The 24493-nt window shown below is 46.9% G+C and overlaps 1 protein-coding gene across 3 annotated transcripts in view; it reads left to right on the top strand.

The window, feature by feature from the left end:
• LOC144132329 (nuclear exosome regulator NRDE2) overlaps positions 1 to 17766 on the top strand; it is a 383545-nt gene extending 365779 nt beyond the window's left edge. For 2 of the 3 annotated variants that reach the window (XM_077664653.1, XM_077664652.1), the window contains 3 exons: positions 12054 to 12172; positions 16109 to 16180; positions 17537 to 17766. In XM_077664653.1, coding sequence (XP_077520779.1) covers positions 12054 to 12172; positions 16109 to 16180; positions 17537 to 17695 — 350 coding nt within the window. In that variant the 3' untranslated portion in view covers positions 17696 to 17766. The remainder of the gene's footprint in view (positions 1 to 12053; positions 12173 to 16108; positions 16181 to 17536) is intronic. The other variant, XM_077664654.1, reaches the window with a different exon arrangement.
• The last annotated feature ends 6727 nt before the right edge of the window (positions 17767 to 24493 follow it).

Here is a 24493-nt window from a genome sequence, read left to right as displayed (position 1 = left end):
ACATCAGAGTATTTCAATAGTTTTTACTGGTCATGAAGCTTCTGACGAAGTTTGATATAGGGACAGAAGTTGCCGCTACGTGCATAGCCACAAGTCGGCAGACTATGAAGTGGCTTTGGCACTACAAACCTATGGCACAAGCTAATGCCATTAAAGGTGCTTATATTAATTTATGACTATTTGTTAGGCTTATATCATGTGAATATAGGTAAGGTACGCCTGCAGAACAAATATTTAATTGTGCTTCAAGAAAAGAAATAACGAGAGATGATTGTGCACTCAAGCATTGCGTAGGCACTCTGCATAACTCAGTGTAGCTCCGAAGTGCCACGGTGACTACTTGGCACACTTTTCGTCTTCAAGCAATGTCTCTGAGGAAGACTCAGTTCAACAGAACCTGGTATAAAATTTTACCACAGAGGTTTGAAGTCTTCCATGACATGAGCAGACTTACCGCAGCACTGCACTACAGTTCGAAGGCAAACATTGACAGCAGACATGAGGCAAGCAAATTTATATACATTTGCAAATAACTAATTATCCCCGAAGTGCACAGGTTTTTGAAATATACTCTCAAGTTATAAAACAAATAAGCATGCGTGCGCCAGTTGCCAATGAATCATTTATTGTTACCCCACAGCTTGTTGCAAAACGTTCTCAAGTTACGCTTCTCAAGAAAAGTGTTTTTTTAATAATGATTTTAGGGATCTGAAATTTCCACAGCTCGTATAAACTAAGCTCCTCTTGTCTATCCAAACAGTTTTTTTTATATATACAGTGGTTGAACTTCTATGCACTGTGAAGTGTATAATGAATACCTTTCGTGTGCGCATAATTTTTCTTAATAATTATTATGGCTGAGCATTTCAAGGTAGCCGTGGTGGTTTCATAAACCACGGAATGCTCAAATCTAGGTCAAATAATGTTATCCCTGCGACCACAGTTGTTTGAGCATCTGCCTTATATGCGGGAGGTGCGGGGTTCGTTCCCCAGTGCCGCTGGGCACCCACCGGTGATACAGTGGGCACAAGCTTCCTCTGCCCGGTGGTTGGCTTCTTTAGGGTGAATTGCTTGGGAAATGGGCCTTTGACCCCACATTGAGTAGAAGAAAGAAAGCTTGTGCCATGACATTCTTTGGCCACAGATGCCCTTGCGCCTTAAAAATTCAGCATCATCATAATTTTAACCCCGTCTTTTACAACAAAAACTCTATGCACCCCAAGGAACATCTGTGCAAAATTTCATTGCGATCCAATGAGTGTAAGAGGGAAAAAAAATGATCTGCACAAACTTTAAAAATGAACAAAAACACCAATTTCAGAAAAACTTGATTGAAAGTTCATTTGTAGATGCCGAAATTCTCACTCAAATCACAGGAAACTTGGTGCTAATATAGTTCAAAACGTGAACCATTATAGATCACAAAACTAGAACTCTCCTGCTGCGTAAGTTTCACCTTTGTGTTTCTTGTGAATAGAGTCCTCAGTATGGGCTCACTTCACCTAATGCGGCGACATGACTTAGCTTCAGCATTCAGCTTGACAGAAGTCTTTTTAATCCTTTTCTGGTCACTTCTAAAGCTTAGTTTGACCAGTTGCTTTGAAGTGAGGACTGCCAGTTCTTTCCAGCACCTCGGCATGTGATCACAACCGGCACCAATTTAATGCGCAAGCACTGCTTTCACACTGATTGTGAAACTATTGCGAGGACTTCCACTGCACTGCTGGGCATGCTTCCTTCGCACACCTGAGCGCCAGGAGAGGAGCAAAGCCCTTGCACTTATTTATGACCTCTACAACAGCGAGGTTGCACTTCCCATGCATGGCACCATTTACGAGTTAGGCCAGCGCATCAACTTTGCAGATAACAATGCTTGCACCACTTCCGCCGTCAGCTGTCTCATCGTCTTGGCTCGCTGCCATCTTCTCCAGCATGCTCACTAAGTCTAAAGCGTCGCTGATAAAACCGGACACGCTTGACTATGCACGCTTGGAAGGTGTGCTGCCATTCTGCTGACACTGGAGGCTTATAGCGTCCGCCGTGTTCTTGGCATTCTTTCGCTTGTTTGCACATCCCCTGTACAGGCACTTAGTCCAGCTCTTGCAGGGACGAAACTTATGCCTCTTCATGTTGTTCATCATGGAAAACTTCCGATAAGGAAACAGATGGTGGCTAGTACGGGGAGAAACAATGCAATGAGAATGGATACGAAACTGCTTGGCTGGTTTCGCTGCACGGTGGCAGCAAATGGTGGTCTGTCATTCATGTCACATGACGTAAAGGTCCAGTGGGTGCACTCGTAAGACGGGGGAAAGATACGTTTATTCATCTCTTTCACAAAACCTACTGTCGGCTGCACGGTCCTATATGAGGATTCATTGTGTTTTCTAAGAATGAAAAGTTTTTTGATGACCTGGTCACTGAAGAGCTGAAATGTAATGTCCAGTTTCATTTTCTCAAAGCAGTTTGGCTTAATGTGTGCATTTGTTATGCTTGCCATCACTTTTAGTGAAATATTTTCTCAATCCACTTCGAAGGCTGCTTGTAAGATAGCATTGTGAACATGTCCGGCCGGTGTCAAGTACCTGTTTTCAACAAATTCACTTCTCACATTTTTCAGTAGGTGTAGAAAACCTGACAAAAAATAGAGCAGCCTCTTAGGGTCCGCTGTGTGTTTGGTGCTGCTCTTTTAGAACCTTGAAAAGAAGAAAGAAAAAACTTGCTGTCATTTACACATCACAAGATTTAAACATTGGAAAATTTAAAGCTACAGTAGTACCACACTGTAAACAATTTTGCAGTTTGCGTGAAATTACATCTATTCCAAACAGCCGCCACATGCTCGTGTTCTAGTTGGCACTATCACATGTTATGCAATCTACTAACAGACCAGCTTTTTCCGCAAGAAGAGTGGTTTACAAAATGATTTTTATTGGTGCTGGGGCTTGCACAGTGCCCTTTGAGGCAAAGGCACCAAGGATTTGCATCCATTTTCCTGCAGAAAGGTAGAAGTAAACTCTGACAGATGTGCATTTTACATATAAGGTACCAAGAGGAAAAAAAACGACTTACTAGTAAATGGCTGAAACTGCACAATCATGGTATGGTCTACCAGCACATTCTTCTGGTCGCAAGGTGTATGACCTCCAAGGTCAACAAAGCCTTCAGTATCACCTGAATTGTAAAAGCACTGGAGAAACACCCTGTTTTATGCCCAGACATATCTCAACATACATGAGAATGTATATCTCAATGATGCCAAACCAGCATAAATAGAAACATGGTAAAAGACCTGATGATCGAATGTTGCCAAAGCACTGCGGCGCTCGAGCAAAATTGTTGTGATTAGCAGAACATCACCTTTTTCTTATGCAGTAAAAGCTTGTTAATTCGTACTTCAATGGAGCAAAAAAATGTTCAGATTATCGTATCGAATCACCCCCCCCCCCCCCCCAAAGAAAGAAGCTGACAGGAGCTGCTTGCATCATGGTAAATATTTTTGTTTGGCAGTAGTCGCTTGCTTTTGAGATGAGAATGGTGCGACAATGACTGGAGCTCCACCAGCCGCGTGTGAAGAGGACTCACCGCACCAACTGCAAAACAGCATGTGACAAATGAGTAGTTTCGGCACACTGGAAGAACGGAAGAACCACACGGACAGCGATGCTCAGCGGCATTAAACTGAGCAGGAAGCACTTAAGGCAACGCCGCCTCAAAGGCAGCTGCATGGAAGATGTCATCATTAGCCACTATCGGCAGTTGCATGTGGGGTGGTTTCGCACATTGACAGAGCAGCTATGCAAGGCACCCGCCGCTGGCATTCTGTCAAAGGTTGAGGCTTCACACACGCCTCGGGTTTTTCAGCTCTCCTTGTGAAGCAGCATTTTTGCACTGAAAGAAATTGATAGGGTTTTAACATGGTTATACTGAGCAGACATGCAAAACCGTGTTTAGCCTGGTTGGCCAATGGTTTTGCCATGATGGGTCATCGGCATGTCTGGCGACGATATTAGACTCTAGTTAAGCTCTGATTGAGGTTAAGCTGATCTGATCTGTTTGCACTGCAGATGGAAGTTGATGAAGATAACGGCGTGCAATGCATAGCGCGAGAGGGTGTTGCAGTTTAAAAAGAGGAGTGTTCGGCTGCGGCGGTAGCCTAGTGCTATTGCGCAGCGGCCTGCGAAGCTAACCTGTTTGCGCCCCCGTAGGTTTGACTCCCAGTTGTGGATATTTATTTCTATTTCTTTTTTAAGCCCGCCACGGTAGCTCAGTGGTTACGGTGCTCGGCTGCTGACGCAAAATGTGCGGTTTCGATTCCGGGCGCGGCGGTTGAATTTTGGTGGAGGCGAAATTCTAGAGGCTTGTGTACTGTGCGGTGTCAGTGCACGTTAAAGAACCCCAGGTGGTAAAAATTTCCGCCCCCTTCACTACGGCATCTCTCATAACCTGAGTCCTTTGGGATGTTAAACCCCATAAACCAAACCACTTCTTTTTAGCTTAACATAGCATCGCTGTTGCTAGGAAGCGGCTCAAGAAAGATCGAGACAAGATTCATGGCCGGTGTTGGTGAGCACATCAGTCTTTTGCACTGAAATGTGGATAGGGAAGACTAGCGAAATGCGCCAACCAACGCCCGAAATGGTGCGCAGCTGCGTTTGGTTGGCTGGCTGATTCAGGTTAGCAAAAATTTCATAAAAGCGAAATCAAAACTGTTAGGTGTGACCACTCTTGGAGATCCGTCCGTCGTCACGCCAGCAGTTGCGCGCAAGTCAGATGCGTGAATGAATAATTCTGCAGCATGGACTTCAGCTTTCAGTGGGGCTATTTGGACAATCGATTGCCATGCCGGATATACCTCTACGTACATGACTTCTTTTGGGAGCCTGTTCGTGCAAGGCCTGTGCAAGACCAGTGCAAGACCTGTAGCATCCGAATTAGCGAGCATGAGATGCCATAAACTTACATACTGTTGGCTGGAACTGCGCCAGCAGTTTGAATTATCCAGATTTTTTTAAATAAAGGGGTTAGAATTAAAGAGCTTTTACTGTACACCCATAATGTTCCAAGAATTCAGTGAAGCTGTACTCACCAGCTGATTTCACACTTAGTTGCTCCGAAGGCTTAAGGTGGGGTGAGACTAAGAAAATGAGTTTAAAAAGTTGGCTGTACAACAATTGTAATAAAAGCCGTGGCTATGAAATTTGCAACGAATCTTAAGGATAGACACAGCTTGCATTAGAGCTCAAAACTGGTTTTAAATTTTGTTTAGTATTCCTTGTTTTTGTTTTTTTCTACTAACGCACCTTTTGCTTGAAGTCTGCTATCCGCAGAGTGTTGCAATTTTGTACGAAACTAGCAGGCAACGTTTTACACAGGTGGAACTAAAATTATGTGCTTCCCACAAAAACTAGATTTGATATTTTTTATCTTTGTTGATGCAGCAGAAGAATTGTTTTTTTTTTGGAGGGGGGGGGGGGGGGCATAAAAGTACAAATGCACCTAGACTATTGATTGTGGCTCCAGTTACAGTAGAATCTCGGTGATACGAATCTCAAGGGGAGGCAAAAATATTCGTATCATCTGAAATTTCGTATCGCCAAAAAGCAAGCGAAATTCGTCCCGAAACCATGAGACACGCACAAAAAAAAAATTTATTTACTTGGAAAGAAGTTATGCATGTCCTTCTGAGTCTTCTTCTCCGCAAGGTCGGCCAGCAGAGAATTTTCAAAGCTGAAGAAGTGGGCTGTAGTGTTCTCACGCACAGTCTCGGATGTCACAGCACGGCACAGAATATCGAGAGCGTGCACAGTTTCGGCGGCCGACGGTGGTTGGTCATCACCATTTTGGCACTCATCTTCTTCTTTGTCACTGGTCGAAATTCCAGGCTGCGACAATACATCCTCCACGATGTCTTCCACTGTGCGCAGACCACAGGTGACGAGATCATCGGCACTGCAGTCAACGCCAAGCTGGTTCCAGACTTCAACCGGAATTGGATCTGGCACTTGCGAGATGGTGGCCACTGTGGGTTTAAAAATCCCACACTTTGTGAAACAATTCGCAATGGTTGCAGCGGAGACGCGCTTCCAGGCCACTCCAATAAAATGCATAGCGTCCAAAAGACTAATCTGCATATTTGCGTCCTTACGGTCAATCTTCGCAAGGAGGCGGCACACCAACAAACTTTTGAAGTGGTGCTTTACATCTCTGATAATGCTAGCATCCAGTGGCTACAAATGACTTGTAGCATTCGGGGGCAGGAATGCCACTTTGATGCTCCGTAGCGTCATGTGCTTTGTATGCGCCACACACTGGTCCAGCAGCAAAACAATCTTTCTGTTCTTGCATGACATCCTATGGTCCAAGTATGTGACGAACTCCATCAACAGAGCCGACGTCATCCACGCCTTTTTATTGGCTCTATATGTGCAGGGCAAACAACCGGCTGCCTTGAAGCATCGGGGCTTTTCGTATTTTCCAATGACGGTCAGTTTCATTTTTTCTGACCCGTCAGCGTTGCAGCAAAACAAAACCGTCACCCGCTGCTTACTTTTTTGTCCTCCCTGGCAGGCTTCGCCCTTGAAGCGGAGACTCTTTTCGGGCTGAAGATTGTAAAACAGCCTTGCCTCGTCAATGTTAAAAACATCGCGGGCGTCATATCCCGCGATGAAAGACTACAGCGTGGTTGCCATTCAATCTTCAGCGACGGAGGTGTCAACCTTTTTCCCTTTTCCGCAAACAGTTTTGTAGGAGAGGTCATGCCGTGCCTTAAATCGGTGAATCCAGCCACCAGAGGCCTGAAAATTTTCAATTCCAAGCGTGAGTGCGATGTCCACAGCCTTCTCACGCAGAATTTTTCCGTCAATGTTGACACCGGCCGCGGTGACGTCTTTAAACCATGTTAGGAGAACTTCTTCTAACTTTACATGGTGAGCAGTCTTTGCTTCTTTGAAGTTTACACCAAAGTGCTGCACATTCTGCATAATTTGGTCGCACTGATCAACGATCGTAGACAGCGCAGAAATTGGCAGGCCTAATTCCTTGGCCATGTCAATGCGCCTTTCCTTGGGCTCTTCGTTCACCTTCTTTAAAATATCCAGTTTGTCCTGCAAAGACAGCGCCTTCCGCTTTCGCAACATCATACTGATTGCAGTACCTTTCGGGCTGACGCGATCAATGCTCGTAAAACGACACACGCAAACAACACGCTGCACTTCCGTAGTCGTCGCTCATGAGGGAACAAAGAGGAGGAGGAGGAAAGAACATTTATTAAGCTCGCAAATTCGTTTTTGATGGCTTCAGATGGTGTCTTCCTTCTTCGGTTGACACTCCGTCTTGTTACGGGATTGGGGCCCTAGTCTAAGGCTTCACTGAGTATGGCTGCGCCTCGCACTCTGTTTATCAGACCATTTTGAGTTTCCAGGTGTGTGCTGGTCAGCATACCCTCCCACTGTTCCATATTCAGGTTATTGACTATCATAATGATCAGCGGCTGTCTCTTTTGACAGGCCCATGACGTGTATGAGTGTTTGTTTGTCACCACACCATGGGCATCTTGCCTCGTACTGTGTAGGAAACATTTTGCTTAAGATATTTAGGGAACAAAGAAGTGGGAGCTGCTGCTGGTGTGACGATCTGTGCACTGCCTGTAGCGGAAAGACCGGCGGAACGGGCGTGCAGGGCTGCGAGAAATGTAGAGAGAAATACGACCAACCGGTTGGGTTGGCTGGTTCACAGGGCGTACTGACCAATAAGGAGCGGCGCTAGCCTCGGGCAACAACAAAGTAAAAAGAAAAAGGCGAAGAGGCCGCCCCCACAAAACTAAAGAGAGAGAAAGCTTCGCTTGCCTTGTCAGCCTACCTGCTGCCGCAGAATCCCAAACCGAAGTTCGTATCACCCAGCGCGACACGGAAAAGTGTTCGGAACATCCAAATTTTGGCCCATTGTACACAATGCATTTCTGCGGGGGAATTTTACGAATTCGTACCACACCAAAATTCGTATCAGCCGGGTTCGTATCACCGAGATTCTACGTATATAAATGCCATTAATTAACATCTGTGAAAAATTTTGCTTGTTTAGTTCCCAAGAAAAGGGTACACAAACTTCCAAAAATGTTGTTTTGAGAAAAATGCCAATAAAATCTTTGAAAACAGCTTTATTCGTCAGAACTTCCTTTCACAGAAGAGCTACAGGAGGAGCCCTAGTGGTTGAAAAATGTACTACGAACGAGACGAAATACCAAACCGAAACCAAAATTTGAGTTTCACATCAAAAACTTCAGAGCTTTGAATTTTTGCAAGTATCTGAAGCGAAGAGACCACATCGAGGTGCACCTACTTTTTTTCCGGTCAATGAAATGAAGGACAAAAAAATTAAATATTGAAATTGCAAATGCCCAAGTGTAAAATATTTTGTGAAAGATAAAGAAATTCTCCATCAGATGATTGCAGAATCTAAAAATTCAATTTTTGAACAAAACAAAGTCTCACCTTACCTCAATTTCGTCAATGATGAGGCCGCCGTGACAACTGTAAGCATCCGTAGTCTTCGTATTTTCATTTAAGGCACTGAGGCGACAGCACTGAGGCCAAAGCGACCCATAGAAGTGCTGCAGACACCTTTACAGGCAAGTTCGCTCTGGTAGAACCATAATGGCTTCTTTGCAGAGATGCTCATATAATTTCAGGCTTTGCATCCTCATCAGCATGCATTCCAAAATGGACTCATCATCATATCGCATTCCTTTGTGTGATTTTTTTCTCTGCAACTTAGAAACAACTCTTGACAGCCTGCGGCTGCTTTAAGGATGGAGATTTGATTTTGCTATGAATAAATTGTCTCTTCACTAAGAGCCTCATTTCGTTCTTTCATGTGAGCCACCTGTATCGTTGCATTTGCCAATCTTTTCTTGGTTCTTGACAGATTTTGAAAAATGTTCTCGCACTGTTTCATTCATCAGATTTCCTGACAGTTTCACTTTTGCTTTTCTTTCTTCTGCATGCTTGATTTTGAGTCAGAATTTTTTGGTACTTCAGAAAGCACAGGACTCACCATCAGGCCTACGTTGTAGATGATAAACACTTCTCAGCAAAAATCATGCCTTAGCAGGAACTGTGCTTTCTTGGGGCCGGCTTTATGCCGCACCCACCACAAAGATTTATCAAGGGAACTTCCTTGGTCAAGGATTCGGCCTCTTTCCAACTTGTGACGACATGCTTCGCCTTCTCTCTCCTCCTCAGGTGCCACTGAGTGTCCATCAGGCAAAGGCTTACCAAACACTACCATCTTTTGAGTGAAGAGGTTAGCGAAGGTAGGGCATATTCTTCATCTTCACAATAGGTGCAACCTAAAGTATCCACTTGCACAGGTGGCACTTTCATCCATGTCACTGTAATAGAGACGATGGAGAATGGGTGGAGAGTCTGGATGGTGGTTGGCGGTTGTCCACCATCGTTTTGCGGTTCGCCCGCACTTGCTGCTCCAGCGTCACAGCGTGTGGTGCACTTTTCAATTACTGGAGCTCCATTGGGAGCACCAGATCCTTCAGGCTCACCGATTTGGCACTCTCCATGGATGAGCACAACTTAGAGGCTTCCGAAGCAGCACACGTGTGACACTTTGCTGGAAGCTCTTGCTCGCACAGATTTCCAGTTTTCCTCTTTGCTGACACTCTAGGCACAATGTGTTTGGCTAATGCGTGAATATCGTAGGCATGGCGTCGAGTTTCATACGCAGTTTATCGTGGGGATATTTGCTGGTAACGCCGTTCATGGTGATACTGAACATGCGCTTGATACAACTGCTCTCAAAATGTTTCTCCCAAACTTTCTCTTTAGATGTTTCGTTCCCATTCTGCATGCCGCGTAGCATCAGATGATGCAGTAAACATGGAAACACGCTCCTTGATCAAGCAGTAACCCCTTTTTCACAGAGCAGGTCTTCTCTTTTTACTGTCGCTTTGGATATGACATCTTTTAGTGCAGTCATATGTAGCTCCTTTAGTGATGGGCGCTGGCAAAGAACAATCGGGAAACTCAGTCCATGATTTGACGACACGATGAAAACACGCAGCACGGATACATGCGTGCACAGAACACACTCACCGTATCGACGCAACCACCATAGAGCTGCTCGGGGGAGTGGACTGGGTGGCTTGCATGTTCTAGCATCCAAACAGGAGAATAAACACAACAGCTTAGTCAGCAAAAAATATGCGCACAAGCAGGTTAATCACGCTCGCAAAAGATCAGGTTGCGGCAGTACCCTCCCAACAAGCAGCGCCCTCTGCAGCCGTCGGTGGGCCTTCATTGCAGATGGCGCCATCCTCTCCCATTGCGGAGTGCTGGCGCTCGTCACCCTAGCCAGTATCCTAGGCATTGTGCGTGAGCGGCTCATCCAAACACGTTTTTAACCAATTTCTAGTTCAGATCTTGGTTTCATATTTTCCTGCATGAAAGTAGGATGTTAAAAAATCACATAACAACCAAAAACAAAAATAGGAAACTTTCAAACTTGTGCTGATTTTTCGACCCAAAATCTCCTGTTAAAAAAAATATTCTTCACTCGTCGATCTTCCAGGGGGGAAAGAAGTGAGATCTACAGGAGTGATATTTTTCCGTGTTTGCATTGTCATACAATTATTCTTGAGAACAACACTACACTTGACAGAGGCGAAATAGTTGTTTACGCAGTAGAGCTGTATTATCCATTTCTGCAGTGCTGAGGCATGCCGTGCCCACATCTCTGTTTGTACTCACCTGTATTTTATTTTCGCAGCAGCAGAAAGCAAAGGTGGAGCACATACAGCTCCTTTGTCCTCAATGCAAACATACTAATGAAATAGGAGAGCAGGAAATGAAATGAACAGCTGCTATTGCCCTGCTACGTACTAGCAGCCATCGTTTATGTTAGCTGTGCTGGAGATGTTCGAGCACGGGATAGGCACCACTTTCCACTGCAGCTTGGTCAGGTGATGGATCTAGATGGCGTTTCTTACATTGCTTGCGCGTCATCGGTAGAGATATCAATCGCAACTTCGACAAGCACACCTGGAGGCCTCCAATTATAAGCTTCAGCAGTCAGGATAGCGTCCCTCTTTCCTCTATTCTCAGCGGTAGCAGTGAGTTTTACCTGTTCTGGAGCTGGGGCAGACAGCAACCCGGACATTCCGTATATCACTCACATTAAAATGGTTTCTGTAGATGCAGACCTTCGTAGAGTCACAACGACCATTTACTGGTGTGCCATGGCCCATCACAGAACTTCGCGCTGTTTGCAGTCGCCTGGCAAGACGGTCAAGTACGCATTTTTGTGCGTTCTTCTACAGTTGAACCGGCAGCACAGCTAGGACATCTTAGGTATTTGTTGCCGCAATACCACACAGCATTTCACATGCACTACACAGAATGAACTTAAAAATTTCCTTATCAGTTGTCATGGCGCCAGCGTGTCACATCACTGCCAACGGCGTGTGCCTTCTCCGCTGGTCCCCATGTGACCACTAGCGTCATGGCGCAGCCACCTCTGGCAGTGCACAAAGTCTCCCATGGTGTTACATGAAAGCTTGGTGGCCAGAAAGTGATTGAAGGACTCAGGCAACGTTAAGAGACAGGAGGCAAGCAGAATGGGTGGGAACAAACACGAGCAAATGGCATGCTAGTCAAAATAAGAAATCGGCTTGGACAAGGGGTGTAATGTGAAGGCAAGATAACTGATGGTCGTTAAGGATGACAGACTGGATTCCAAGAGAATGCAAGCATAGAGGGAGGCGGCAGAGATTCAGGTGGGTGAATGAGAAGAGGAAGTTGGTGGGTATAATGTGGCCACAACGGGTGCAGGCCAGGGTTAATTGGAAAGATATGGGAGCGGCCTTAGCTCTACAGTGGATGTTGTTAAGCTGCTGCTAGCTGTTGATGACCCTATTTACAATTTGTTCGTTACGAGAGTAAACAAAGTACTTTGTCAGCATGCTGCCTTGCACAGTGTTAACTTCTCTGAACCAACTAACCCATAATGTTTTACAGAATGCCTTTCGTCATCTCTTCCGACAGATGCCAGCTTCACGTTGCCCAACTTCCGCAACCACGTGCGACACATACTGGAGCAGGCAGTCGAGTCCGTGGCCCACCGCCGCTGCCCACTCTTGTGGCGACTCTACATCGAGCTGGAGGTGCCTGCCCTGCATTGTTCTCAAAGGGAACCACTGCCTTGAGCAGAATTGGAGACATGTAGTAGGGGTTTCTCGGATCACCCATGAAATGAATATCAGACCAAGGTGATGTGGAGGGGACATTGAGGACAGATGCAACAAAATTTTTTTTTTCTTAGCAAAAATTAATTTAGCACAGGCCATGTTATTTGCCTGGCAACAAAAGACGCATCCATTGCTGAAAAAATTGTGTTTGGGAAATTTCCTGCCACTTGATTGGGAACCGTTCGGAAGTGTATGGCGCGGCAGCCCAGCCTCATGGGCGCACACACAAAAATCTCTCTCTGTGCACCACAGTTTGCATGTGAAAATGGCTGGTGGTGGTAACGGCTCTATTAATTAGGGTGGAACAGGGTCTTAAAAAAAAAATTTGGAGGACGCCTAAGTTCTGCCTTTAACAGTGGATCGTGACAGCTTGTTGCAATGCTGCCAGAAAGTCCATGGACAAATTGCACGGAGTCTTTATGAGGCCTCTCAAAACAGCCCATTCGCCGCTCGAAGAGATCGCGAACAGGCTGCAGTGACCCTGCTACCCGAATTGGCCATTGTAGTTCTCCATTGCGACTGTGATTTTAAAAGAAAGGCACAGTAACTGTGTCACGGATGTCTCCGGTGAACACTCGGACCGAAAGAATGGACTAGGCGACGGGTGTACCCACACAAACGCACATTTAATACACCCTATGTGGCACACACACTAGAACACAAAACTAACACAAAACACAAAGACTATAAATACACACGGCCCGGGCACACTCCTACCAGCGTCTACTACTAGTGTTCTACTATTAGCGGTCGGCGTTCGTTCTCACGGTTGGTTCGGTGCGGCTGCGGCGTTGTATGGATCCCGTAGCTGGCGTCGAGGCTGCGTTTGGCGTGCTTGGGCTGGCGTTGCTGGCTGCGTCGTACAAGCTCCAGGTCCAAGCGCCCGTGGAGGTGATGCCGGTGTTGTTGGCTTTGGGGGCACCACCCGGATGTGTGGCAACAGCGCTGGAGACACCCCTGGCTGTAGCAGGTGGTAGCGTCCTCTGTTGACTCCCCGGAACGGGCGCAGGCACGGCAGGAAGTCCACGATGTGTTGCCGTAGAACGCGAGCTCACCGGAGCAGTAGCCGGCGTCGCTCTCTTCCAGCCAAAGTGTCCCTGACCCACCGGAGCCTCCGCTTCTCTGCTGTTCACCCCCCGGGCCTTGCTCTCACTCGCCCTTTTATAGCCTCGGTGTTAGTCCACGTATGCCTTGTCGTCGTCGTCTTCTCTTCTCCACCAATCATCTCTCTCCACCTCACCGAATGCTTCTCCACCAATCATCTCTCTCCACATCAACGAATGCTTCTTCTTTCTCTTCTTTATTCTTCGGTTAATTCGCGTTGTCTTCTTCATACCTTTTTCCTTTAAAATCTAATTTAGGCTCCTTAATATATGTGACAAACTGTCTCACATCCTCAACCACGCCATGAGGGATGGAAGGAGGTTTGTAGTGAAAGAGAAAGGACAGAAAGAGGGGCCGTAATGGAGGTCTGTGTCTCCAGTGGCGTCGCATTCATTGACCACAACAGCACTTAAATGCGTACATCACAGGTACTTGGGCGGTATGGGTACCACGACTTCGCAGTGGTTGATACCCGCACAAAACATGATGCACACGGGTCTGGTCACCACTGCCTGCCTGCCTGAAGCCCGAAGTGGCCACGAAGGTTTGTACCCACGCTACCGCCCGCTGGGGCAAAACCATCGTGTTATCACCGGGCTCCGTGTTTGGACCAGTTGACATCTTCGAAGGTTTCGTCTCCTGGTCCTCCAAATTCAAATCCACCACCCCTGTACGATGTCAGTGCACGGTAAAAAACCCCAGGTCGTCGAAATTACTGAAGCCGTCCACTACAGCGTCCCTCATAGCGTGAGTCGCTTTGGAACATACCGTATTTACACGATTGTAAATCGACTCGAATGTAAGTCGACCCCCCCCCCCCCCCCCCCCCCCCAAATCACATTTCCGAAAAACAAAAAAAACTTATGAGGTTGCTTAAGCTTGGCCTTGAATAGTTGAACGCGATAGCACTGTCCTTGTGGCCTCCACTTATCGCCAGCCACTATCGTCTGCCACGCGCGGGCGTGCCCGTGGGCACATTCCAAAACGAAAATCTATTAGTCACTGGACTACTCATCAACACTTGCGCCATCGTCCTCAGTAGCATTGCCGTTGTGATCGCTGCTGCGGTCCCACAGCTCGTCGTTCTGACATTGTCGTACAGCAAAATCCCGCACTTTGCAAACAGCCACATCACGACATCGTGTGGAACAGCTGAAAATTTTCCCTCGCTGCAGCTGCCACACCTGCATCACCCATTGCAAATGTCGAACTTGCGGCCTGGTGTGCAGTTCGTTTCTTCGGCAGAATGACAGCCATCTTGAATGTTGCCGTGAACGAGCGCCGTTCGCTTACCGGACCCAGAGCACAAATGACGAAGCACTACATTAAACACTTGTGAAACGCGGCCGGCAGTTGCGAAATGCAAGTGGGGGTGCCGCTGCGACTGGAACAGCGGCCCTTCCATCAACTATCAAAGCTTCCTCGAGCGCCAAGTGCACGGTTGAAAGTAAACAGAAAAAAAACTTGCACGACGCCTATTAAGAGTAGAACGTGAATGCGTTATCGGGCTGCCGCCGCTTACCAGCAGACGCAATCTGCGACCACGTGTGGGGAGTGGGCTGGTGGCGGTTTGCCGCTTATTGACAGCCACCATCAGCCGCCTCGTGCGGGGTGGGGATGCCGGTTCTGAGCGGTGACTTAGCAGCTGCTCAAGGCCAGCACCAAGAGCGATGCAACGGAACCGCAGAGCAAAAATTTAACCACGCTGTAGCATGCTTAATATCTCATTTGTCTCACCTTTATTTATGGTGCGATGCTTTGTTTCCCACACGCTTCGGATTTTCAAATTTTTAAAAATAGGTCGACTTACAATCGTGTAAATATGGTAGCTACTGAACGGTGCGAGTTGCTGGCCCCATCAATATAAGAAGCATGACTAACCTACTGTACGGTGCAAAAAATTATTTCGAAAAAGGGTAATCTCAAATTATGTGCTCTGCATCTCGTTCTGACCAAGAAAAACAGCTGTTTGAACTATTTTCACCAAGAACTGTCAGCAATTTTCTGATACCACCTACCTGCCAGATGCTTGGTGATGCCAGAGGTGCCATTTATTTTTTTGTCATTGCCTTAGGTCACAATTCAAAAATTGCATTTTGTTTTTCAATCCTTCATTAGCATTTGAACATTGAAGGGTTAATCATCCTAAGTTAGAAGATGCTTTCCTGGCACGAACTGGAACAGTGCAAACTGAAGTGAACCGTATTCATATTGTTCCAAGGAGCCAACGAGCAACATGTTAGAAGAGCTTGGTCAACGGCACATCACAAGCTCGGGTGGTAACGTTGAAAAGCTGGTTGTTGTCATTTAGCTTGCAGCGCACACATAACTTGTCTGTGTACAACCAAGCACAAAAACCAAATCCCGTCTCGCTTGCTATGTGTTGTCTTTTTCGGCGCTACAACCCTTTTCTGGAAACAAAAACCAACCTTGCTCGGCTTCTTTCTCCTCCTGCGCCTTGGCCCAGTCGCAAAACGGCCGAACATAGCTCCCTCCATGCAGAGTGTGTATTCACGGGGGAGTGGTGGTGCAAACAGAGACCATGAGCGCATGAAAACTGGGGCCTTTTAATTCTCAAGTTTCCCCAGGTGAGATTTAATGTGAAGCTCGGATTTGAGAAGTGATAGTGCACAAGTGCCACTTGTTCTTCTCTGGATTCTTTGGGTCAGTTCTGCTGTCGTTTTACATCAGCTCGGTTCACTGCATTACTGGGTGCAATGTGATTAAGGCATGCTCGTCCTCTTCCAGCTGAGGCTTGGGACCAGGGAGTCGGCCAAGGCTGTCTTCTACCGAGCACTGCAATGTTGCCCCTGGTCCAAGGTAGGTTTGCCGTCGTCGTGCCTGTCACGAGGCCTACTGGGTTTGCCCACGTTTCTCTAGGTGTCCCTCATTTCAGTGCTGCGGAGGTGTGCACCTATTTGATAACAGTGTTATTTTTGGCAGGTAAGATAAAACACTGTTTAGCTTACCCAACAATTTGATGAGTTATTCGGATGTGACAGGGGAATTTGGTGACATGTTCCATTCCTTAATGGTTCTTAGTAAAAAAAGCTAAATTTAAAGGAATTATTTCAAGCAGACAGCATTGTGATGCATTAGCTGTGACTGTGCCGTGATACTTCTCTTGTTTTAATTTCAAAGCACTATTTTGTTTAATTGATTTTCATCTCGTGGTTAGTAGTCTGAAAAATAATTTTCGGCCTGTCACATTTAGTTCTGAAATCAAGCGTTTGCAGATCAGCACGTTTATGCAAAGAAGTTGGTGAATCAATATGCCATTGCCTATTAAAAACCTTGCTTTAAGGCGCTGAATTTTTTCCAGCTTAGAACAGTTGCGAGCAGTGTGTGGGTCCCAGACAATTTTTGATATTCAAGGATTGCCTTGCTAACTAGTTTTTATGAATCAGACTTTTTATTTCTGGAGTTGCTCAATACAAATTTCGTCTCGGGCCCCTTCAGCGCTTTTGAGGCCTGTTGCATCATTATCTATATGTAAATTCCAGTATAAATCAAAAGTAAGTGATAGGTCAAGGTACTTGTAATAAATACTTGCGGTGGTTGAAAAACTGCAGCACCTGTCAGTCTTCCGGTGACCTTTGTTAGAAACATCGAGATATTTTTGATTTCTTTAGCTTTTAGGTTCTGTACTGTTGCAAATAATGACATGTATCGTTATAGTATTGAATTAGCAGGAAGAACTTTCAGATTTAGTCTAGAAAGCTTGATTTTGATTCTGAAGCTCTTCATGCATTTCTTGGTGCACCGCCCAGTTACACTTGGGCAGTGCATGACACATTTCTAAAGTTTCTACAGAAACTTGAGTATGCAGCTAATTTTTGCGCTGAAGAAGCCGAGCAGACTCCTATGGATTCAGTTTTATATTTGACACTGATGCACGTGCTTTTGAAGATTTCTCCTTAGGTACACACAATATGCATCTTTTGAACTTGCAACCAGACAAGTTTTCCTCAGAGTACAGTGAGTCTGATAGTGCTGTGGCAAAAATTGTTTTTGGTCACATTAGATACGGTGACAAAATTCTTCCTTTTATTTCCTGTGTGCAGGTCACTTCTTATATAATACTTGGGTTTATAGCATTTGTCCGCTTTTATTGTAAGTTTGCTTGAGAATAGTCGTCTCTTTCGAAGCGGGCGTCTGCGAGAGTTGACTGTGCAGGTGCTGTACGTGGATGGGGTGCGCCACTTCCCAGAGTGCCTGCAGGAAGTGGTAGACATGATGGTGGAGAAGGGCATCCGCTTGCGCGTGCCCCTCGAAGAGCTCCAGCTGCTCCTTGAGCACGCTCAGCAGCAGCACCACTCCAGCCCCAATGACTAGACCAGCCCTCTAGTCCAGTTATTTCTTTTTGTACTCATCGCACTGAGTAAAGTGTTTACCTGATGCTTTAATTTCTGGCTCTTTGTCAATAGCAGAGTTGCAAGGGCCATTTGAATGACTTTCTATTCCCATAGTTGCTTGTACCAGCAATAACCGCAGAGTCACTGTATTCGTATGTTTAATCCATTAGTATGCTACAGTGGCTGCAGACAACAACAGGGCATAAAAAAAAGCACACAGACAGGCAGAGTGAAACTGTTGACTGTTTTTATTGTGTAGCAACTCCTTTTATGTGCTGTGAGCTGTTAAAACACAAGAAAATGTTACAAGGAAAGAAACGAGAAAAACAAAGCCAGTAAAGACGAGGGGGGTTGGGAGAGCGGGTGAATATGGTGTCATAGTTTCGGCGTTCACTTGCAATGAAGCTTTGCCCACATTTAGGACCTCCACACAGAATTCCTCTGTGACAGAAATACAAGTCTATTCTTAAAGCTTTTCCTGGTGCCTAAACTAGACACTAACTGCCAGATAAAATTATGAGCTCAAGAGTTTGGATGCCGGCGGCTTGTTTGATATAGCTAAGCAATAAAAAGCCGACTTTATTTACCGGTTTTACTGGTCAGCATAGTAATAAAGGACACCGCAGACCATGACCCATTGTTCATTATCATCTTCATCTGCCTAACTACTTACACTGCAAGACAAAGGCCATCTAGTTTGCTTCTGTAACACAATTTTTCTGTTTCAGTGTTATTTTTCATTTCCTAACACAATGAGGCAACATGAAAAATGAAACTTCAACCGGACCTAGTCCGCCAGTCGCCGATCGTGGCGCCCGCTTTGCCGCACGCTCCTCAAGGGGAAAGGCTACGCTGAGCACTTTTGTCTGTTCTTATGCTGTCTTCTTTTTTTAGAGCTGTAGTAGTGAGTTAGACCACCATGTGGAATGGTTTGGATTTCAGTTTCGATTGCGAGACTTCGTTTCAGAGGCCCGGGACATCAGTGCATTCTCACGCATTTCGTTTTGTCGTTCACGTTGTATTTTATGTAGTGCGGCTGAATTGTAAATGATGAGACTGGTTTTATTTGGTGCTTTAGGGTCTTTGCCGTACACTGCCAAGATAGTTTACGAAATGCACCAACAGTTTTTGATTATGACAATGCCGAGGAAGGCCACTCCCCCTTTTCCGCGCCGTAGGTACAGTGGCTAGAAGGGGGACCGGTTGTGGCCCGTATGGGGTGCGCTGAGGCCTTTGAGGAGGAACCACCAAGCAGCACCGGCGACATTTACACATCAGCGGAAAAGCAGGCCGCCTTGACTTCACTTCAGCGTGCATCGTGCAACACGTGTTTCTGTCAGTTTTGCCTAGAGATGCGCTTTTTATTTCCTGTGCAGTGCGTGCATACCAGTGCCTAGAAAACAAAGCCACTGTTTTGTGCCTCGGTGCACAACAGGCATAAGGCAGCAGGCATCTTGCAAGAAGAAACTGTCACTGTTTGGCGGCATTGGCGCAATGGCAGTGGACAATTCCACGAGCTGACAAGCAACTCGAGGAGAACTGCACAGTGCGTGAGCTTCATTTCGATGGAAGGTGCTCAAGGCATTTTGAGCACACAATGAATGAAGAGCTCATCCACATTGAAAGAAGCAGGGCTTTGTTGCTGCCTGGAGCCATTCCTGAGCTGTTTCCAAACCTTCCAAAATACTTATCCGCCACCCGACATCAGGAAAGCCTGAACACCCAACTCCACCCTGCAAGAAACTTGCAGAAGACAGTGCCTCTCTTGTGAGTGTCGTCCTCAAGGAGGTGCCGTGCATTACTTCGTTTCAACGTGTGCGTGCCCCACATGTTGATCATGTTGCCTTTGACTGTCGCCTATAATGTGTGCCACACGGGGCAGGATGAAAGTGAGGGATACGCCAGTCAGTTTGTTGTGTTCACCCAAGAAGTGAACTGTGTCAAACAAGACGTGTTCTTGAAGGGAGTACGACAATCGCGGCTGTCATCCACTGGCCCTGTCTCTCTTCTGAATGAGGTCAATAGTATGGGCGTCTGTGGCGGAGATGGCACGGTCAGTGAATTCATATTTGCAATGGGAAGCAAGAAGTTTCGGTTTTTTTACACAGTCATTTCGAGCTTAAAGTGTCGGGGTGTAGCATAAAAGAGTAAGCCATGTGTCATGTGCAAGCACCTAAGAAAAGCTCTTTTGAATCAATGACCAAAACAGTGTCGTAGCCAAAATTCATCTCCAATATTTTCAAGAAACAAAGGAATCGAAATGCAGGCTGTTCGGTGACTCAAGGCCATGTTGTCAGCGTACACACAAACTATACAGTAATTTGAAAGGCCAAGTGTAGAATTGGAGGTAAGTGTCCTCAAAGAGAGGTTGAAAGCTTTTCCAATGAAGCGAAAGCTCGCTATCATGCACTGTTTTCAAGCTGCCCGTCGCAAATCACTAAGAGGAATGAAATACAACCCAGACTGCTACTAGCGTGCATAATTATGCGCATGAAAAACGCAAGGCTCTACGAGCATGTAAGAAGGGAGGGAATAGGGATGCTTCCGAGCAGAAGCTGCTTGAAGATCTATGTGCGCAAGTATAAGAGCAAGCTTGACTGGAGAGTTACTCCAGTGCTAGCAGGGATTGAAAAGAAAACAAAGGCCAGGGACGAATTCAGGTGCCACGGTGGCATGATCATAGATGAAGTTGCCATGAGTGTTTCAGTGTAGTTAAAGGGGGAAAAATAGGGGCTCGTGGATTTGGGAAAATTCACACCCAAAAGTGAAAAACGTGTCCTTTGATCACGGTCTAGTGGTCATGTTTCAGCCTCTAACAGGGTCTTGGCATCAGATACTCTGCGTCTTTGCCTCAAGAGGCAACGTGAAGGCAGCGTTCTTGTCGAAGATTGTCTTGGAAGCTGCGATCCTTGCTGAAAAAGCTGGCCTGAAGGTAGATTTCTATTACAGCTGATGGGGCTTCATAGGACCGCTCTCTGTGGTGCATGTTTGGAATATCTAGTTCCTCGAGCTCTGTGAAGCCGTCTGTTGCTTATCTTGTTGACAGAGAAAGGTGGCTTTTTTTTGTATTTCCGATTTCCCCCATTTGATGAAATACAAAAGAAATGGTTTCCAGAAGGGTTTATACAAAATGCCGGATGGTGCTGCCTACGTTTAGCACATCAGAGTGTCACAAAAGGAAGATAAATGCATGCCGAAAATTATCACGTGCCAGTGAAGCACAATAATTTTGATGAAATGAGGGTAAACTTGGCATTTCAGCTTCTCAGCCTAGAAGTGGTTCATGACCTTTACTTTTACAGGGACGGAATCGGGAGGGGCTGGGGTGACCCAGCACCGAGGCATTTCTTCATGTAATGGCGAAGCTGATAAGTGCAGTGACAGCACGTGTGGCCGCAGCGGTGGCCAAGTGGCTGAGTATTCGCCTCGCATGCGGGAGGTGCAGGGTTCGAACCCCAGTGCCGCCGTGTACCTACCGGTGATACGATGGGTGCAAGCTTTCCCCTGGCCCGGTACTCAGTTTATCCAGGGTGAAATGCTTGGGTGGTGGGTCTTTGACACCACCTTGAGAAGACGAAAATACTTTGTGCCATGGCACTCTGGCCATAGATGCCATTACGCCATAAAAATCCACAATCATCATCACGGGTTCCGTCAGAAGCTCCCAAACTTGGTTCCGTTCAACAAAGAACCATTAAGGATTTCATTGAACTCCTGAGCAAAAGGAAAAACCTTCCAAAGTGGGTTTTTTTGTCGGCACACACTGCAGAGGGCCTGAGAGTTACTTTTCATGCGACACTGGATCTCGTGAAATGCGTCCATGACAAGCTTGGGTACAAGTATTGGCTGACATGCTGCCTTTGTCAGGACAGTGAGTTTTTTTGCTTTGATCCTTTGAATGTCTTGACTCCATTGCTGGCCTGCCTGGCCAGAGCAGGGAGGGCATCAAGATTGTGTTTCTGTGTTGATGACCGCCACCTGAACCGCATCACAAGAAGAGACGTGTACCCACTCTCAAGGATCGATGATGCTCTCGACTGCCTCCACAGATCTCAATACTTTTCTTCCACTTATCTTCGTTCCGATTATTGGCAAATCGCTGTTGATGAGCAGGACCGCAAAAAAAAATCTTTTGTCACACCTGACGGTTTATACCAGTTCAAAGTCATGCCGTTCGGACATTGTAATGCACCAGCTACCTTCGAAAGGATTATGGACTCGCTCCTTCGCGGATTTAAGTGGACTACGTGTATGTGCTACTTCGACGATGTTGTTGTCTTCTCGCCCACCTTTGCCTCGCACCTTGAATGTCTCAGCAGTGTCCTGACTGTATTTCGTATGGCTGGGCTACAGCTCAACTCGTCCAAATGCCGATTCGGCCGCCGGCAATTCACCATTCTTGGACATCTCATCGACGCCTCTGGTCCACGTCCTGATCCCGCTAAAATTGAAGCGGTGCAACACTTTCCTCATCCACAGTCCCAGAAGGACATGCGCAGTTTTCTTGGGTTGTGTTCCTACTTTTGCCGTTTTAGTCAAGATATTGCCCTTATCGCTCGTCCCCTCACTGACCGACTGAAGACCGACACCGAGTTTACCTGGGGCCCTGATCAACAAAATGCATTTTCCACGATTGTTCGCCTGCTGACGTCATCACCGATTCTGGCACATTTTGATCCCGCGTCCCCTACTGAGCTCCGCACAGATGCCTGCGGCTACGCGATCAGAGCAGTGCTTGCACAACGCTCCTGGGGTCCAGACCGCGTCGTTGTGTATGCTAGCCGCCTGCTTTCACCTGCCGAGCGAAATTACTCGATTACCGAACGGGATCGAGTGCCTCGCCCTGGTTTGGGCTGCAGCTAAATTCCAGCCATACTTAATTGTTCGGGCGCGCTTTTTCTGTTGTCACGGACCGCCATGTCCTTTGCTGGCTGTCCTCGCTGAAAGACCCCTCCGGGCGTATTGGCCACTGGGCGCTACGCCTTCAGGAGTATTCGTACACTGTTGTGTACAAGTCTGGACGCCTTCCTCAAGATGCTGACTGCATGGTCTCGGTACCCTGTCGAGCCACCTGATCTCAGTGACACTGACGATATCCCTTCCCTGTTTCGCATTTCTGATCTACACAACATCGCCGAGGAGCAGCGCAAGGGCCCATATTTGCAAACCATCATCGAGGGCCTCAGCTCTGGAAGCTCGAAGCGCTCCCTGCAGCTCTTCGATACCAAAAATGACATCCTCTATCGCCGCAACTTCCGTCCTGACGGGCCCTCCCACCTTATAGTCATTCCCCATCATCTGCGCTCTTCTATAACCGCAAAACTCCTTGACCTGCCTGCAGCTGGACACCTTGGTGTGGCAAGAACCTACGACCGGGTACGGCGCCGCTTCTTTTGGCCTGGCTTGTATACCGTACAGTCCAGCTTTACGTCATCACTTGCGACCTCTGTCAACGCAGGAAGAAACCTTCGGCACCACCTCCTGGTCTTCTGCACCCTATAGACGTGCCCGTGGAGCCGTTCCACCGTCTAGGGCTTGACCTCCTTGGACCATTCTCGACCTCGGAATCAGTAAATAGGTGGGTCGCAGTAGCCACCGACTATGCCACTCGGTACACTATCACCCGTTCATTGCTTCCGAGCTGCGCGACCGATGTCGCTGAGTTCCTTTTGCACGATCTTATTCTGCAGCATGGTGCCCCTCGTCAATTACTCTCGGACCGCAGACGCTATTTCATGCCTCGAGTTGTTGACGACATCCTGCGCTCATGTTCAACCAAGCACAAGATTGCCATAGCATACCACCCGCAGACGAACGGGCTTAAGAGACATGTTGTCTATGTACGTCTCCCCCGACCACAAAGACTGGAATCTCGCCTTGCTCTAGTGACATTCGCTTACAACACCTCCCGGCATGACACAACTGGTTACTCTCCGTTTTATCTCTTATAGGGGAGACATGCCGTCCTGCCTTTGGACACACTTGTCCCATCCGCTGACTGTCCCATCACCGCCTACGCCCCTGACGCCATTCTTCAAGCTGCAGACGCTCGCTCACCAAATCGCCCGTAGTTGGCTCCAAGCGTCCCAGCAAGCACAGAAGTCTTTGTATGACAATCGCCATTGCCACGTCACCTACGAACCGGGGTCGCTCGTTCTGTGGTCTGCTTCCGGCTGCGTCGGTCTCTCTGAAAAACGTGTCCTCTTACCATGGCCCTTATCGGGTGGTGCGTCAAGTCACCGACGTCACGTATGAAGTTGCTCCACATACACCTGCATTCTCATCAAATAGACCACCCGCCGATATTGCTCACGTCATACGCCTCAAGCCATACCACGTCGCTTCTCGACCACCAGCCTAGCACCGAGACGGCGCTCGTGCCGTCGGGAGTCATGTTACAACGAAGTGGCAGTGGAAGACGAAGTGGCCTCTCGCGTGAAAGGACGAACGAATAAGAGGAGGTTAATGCAGCTCCCTGTTCGTGTTGGTGCTCCCTGCTAGGAACTCTTTATTCTAACCCGCAACACATTTAAATAAATGTAAATAGTATTTCCCCGTAACAATATTTTCTTTGGCAATTTCCTGCTTAAAAATCCTGTATGTTTCCAGTGCTGATTTCGTTAGCATCCATAGAACTGTCTCTGTTTCTTTGGCCTTTTTCTTAACCGATAATTGCTGATTTGCCCCCCCCTGCTGCTGTCCAGATATTTGCTTGTCAATTTTCTAGTTCGCTTTCTCCATTTCATGTCAACATTCTTTATACACAGGTATCTGAATA

This window comes from Amblyomma americanum, chromosome 5, assembly GCF_052857255.1.
Source record: "Amblyomma americanum isolate KBUSLIRL-KWMA chromosome 5, ASM5285725v1, whole genome shotgun sequence".
NCBI classification, from domain to species: domain Eukaryota; kingdom Metazoa; phylum Arthropoda; class Arachnida; order Ixodida; family Ixodidae; genus Amblyomma; species Amblyomma americanum.
Note: the sequence above shows the minus strand (reverse complement) of the source record. Positions and strands in the feature narration are given on the sequence as shown.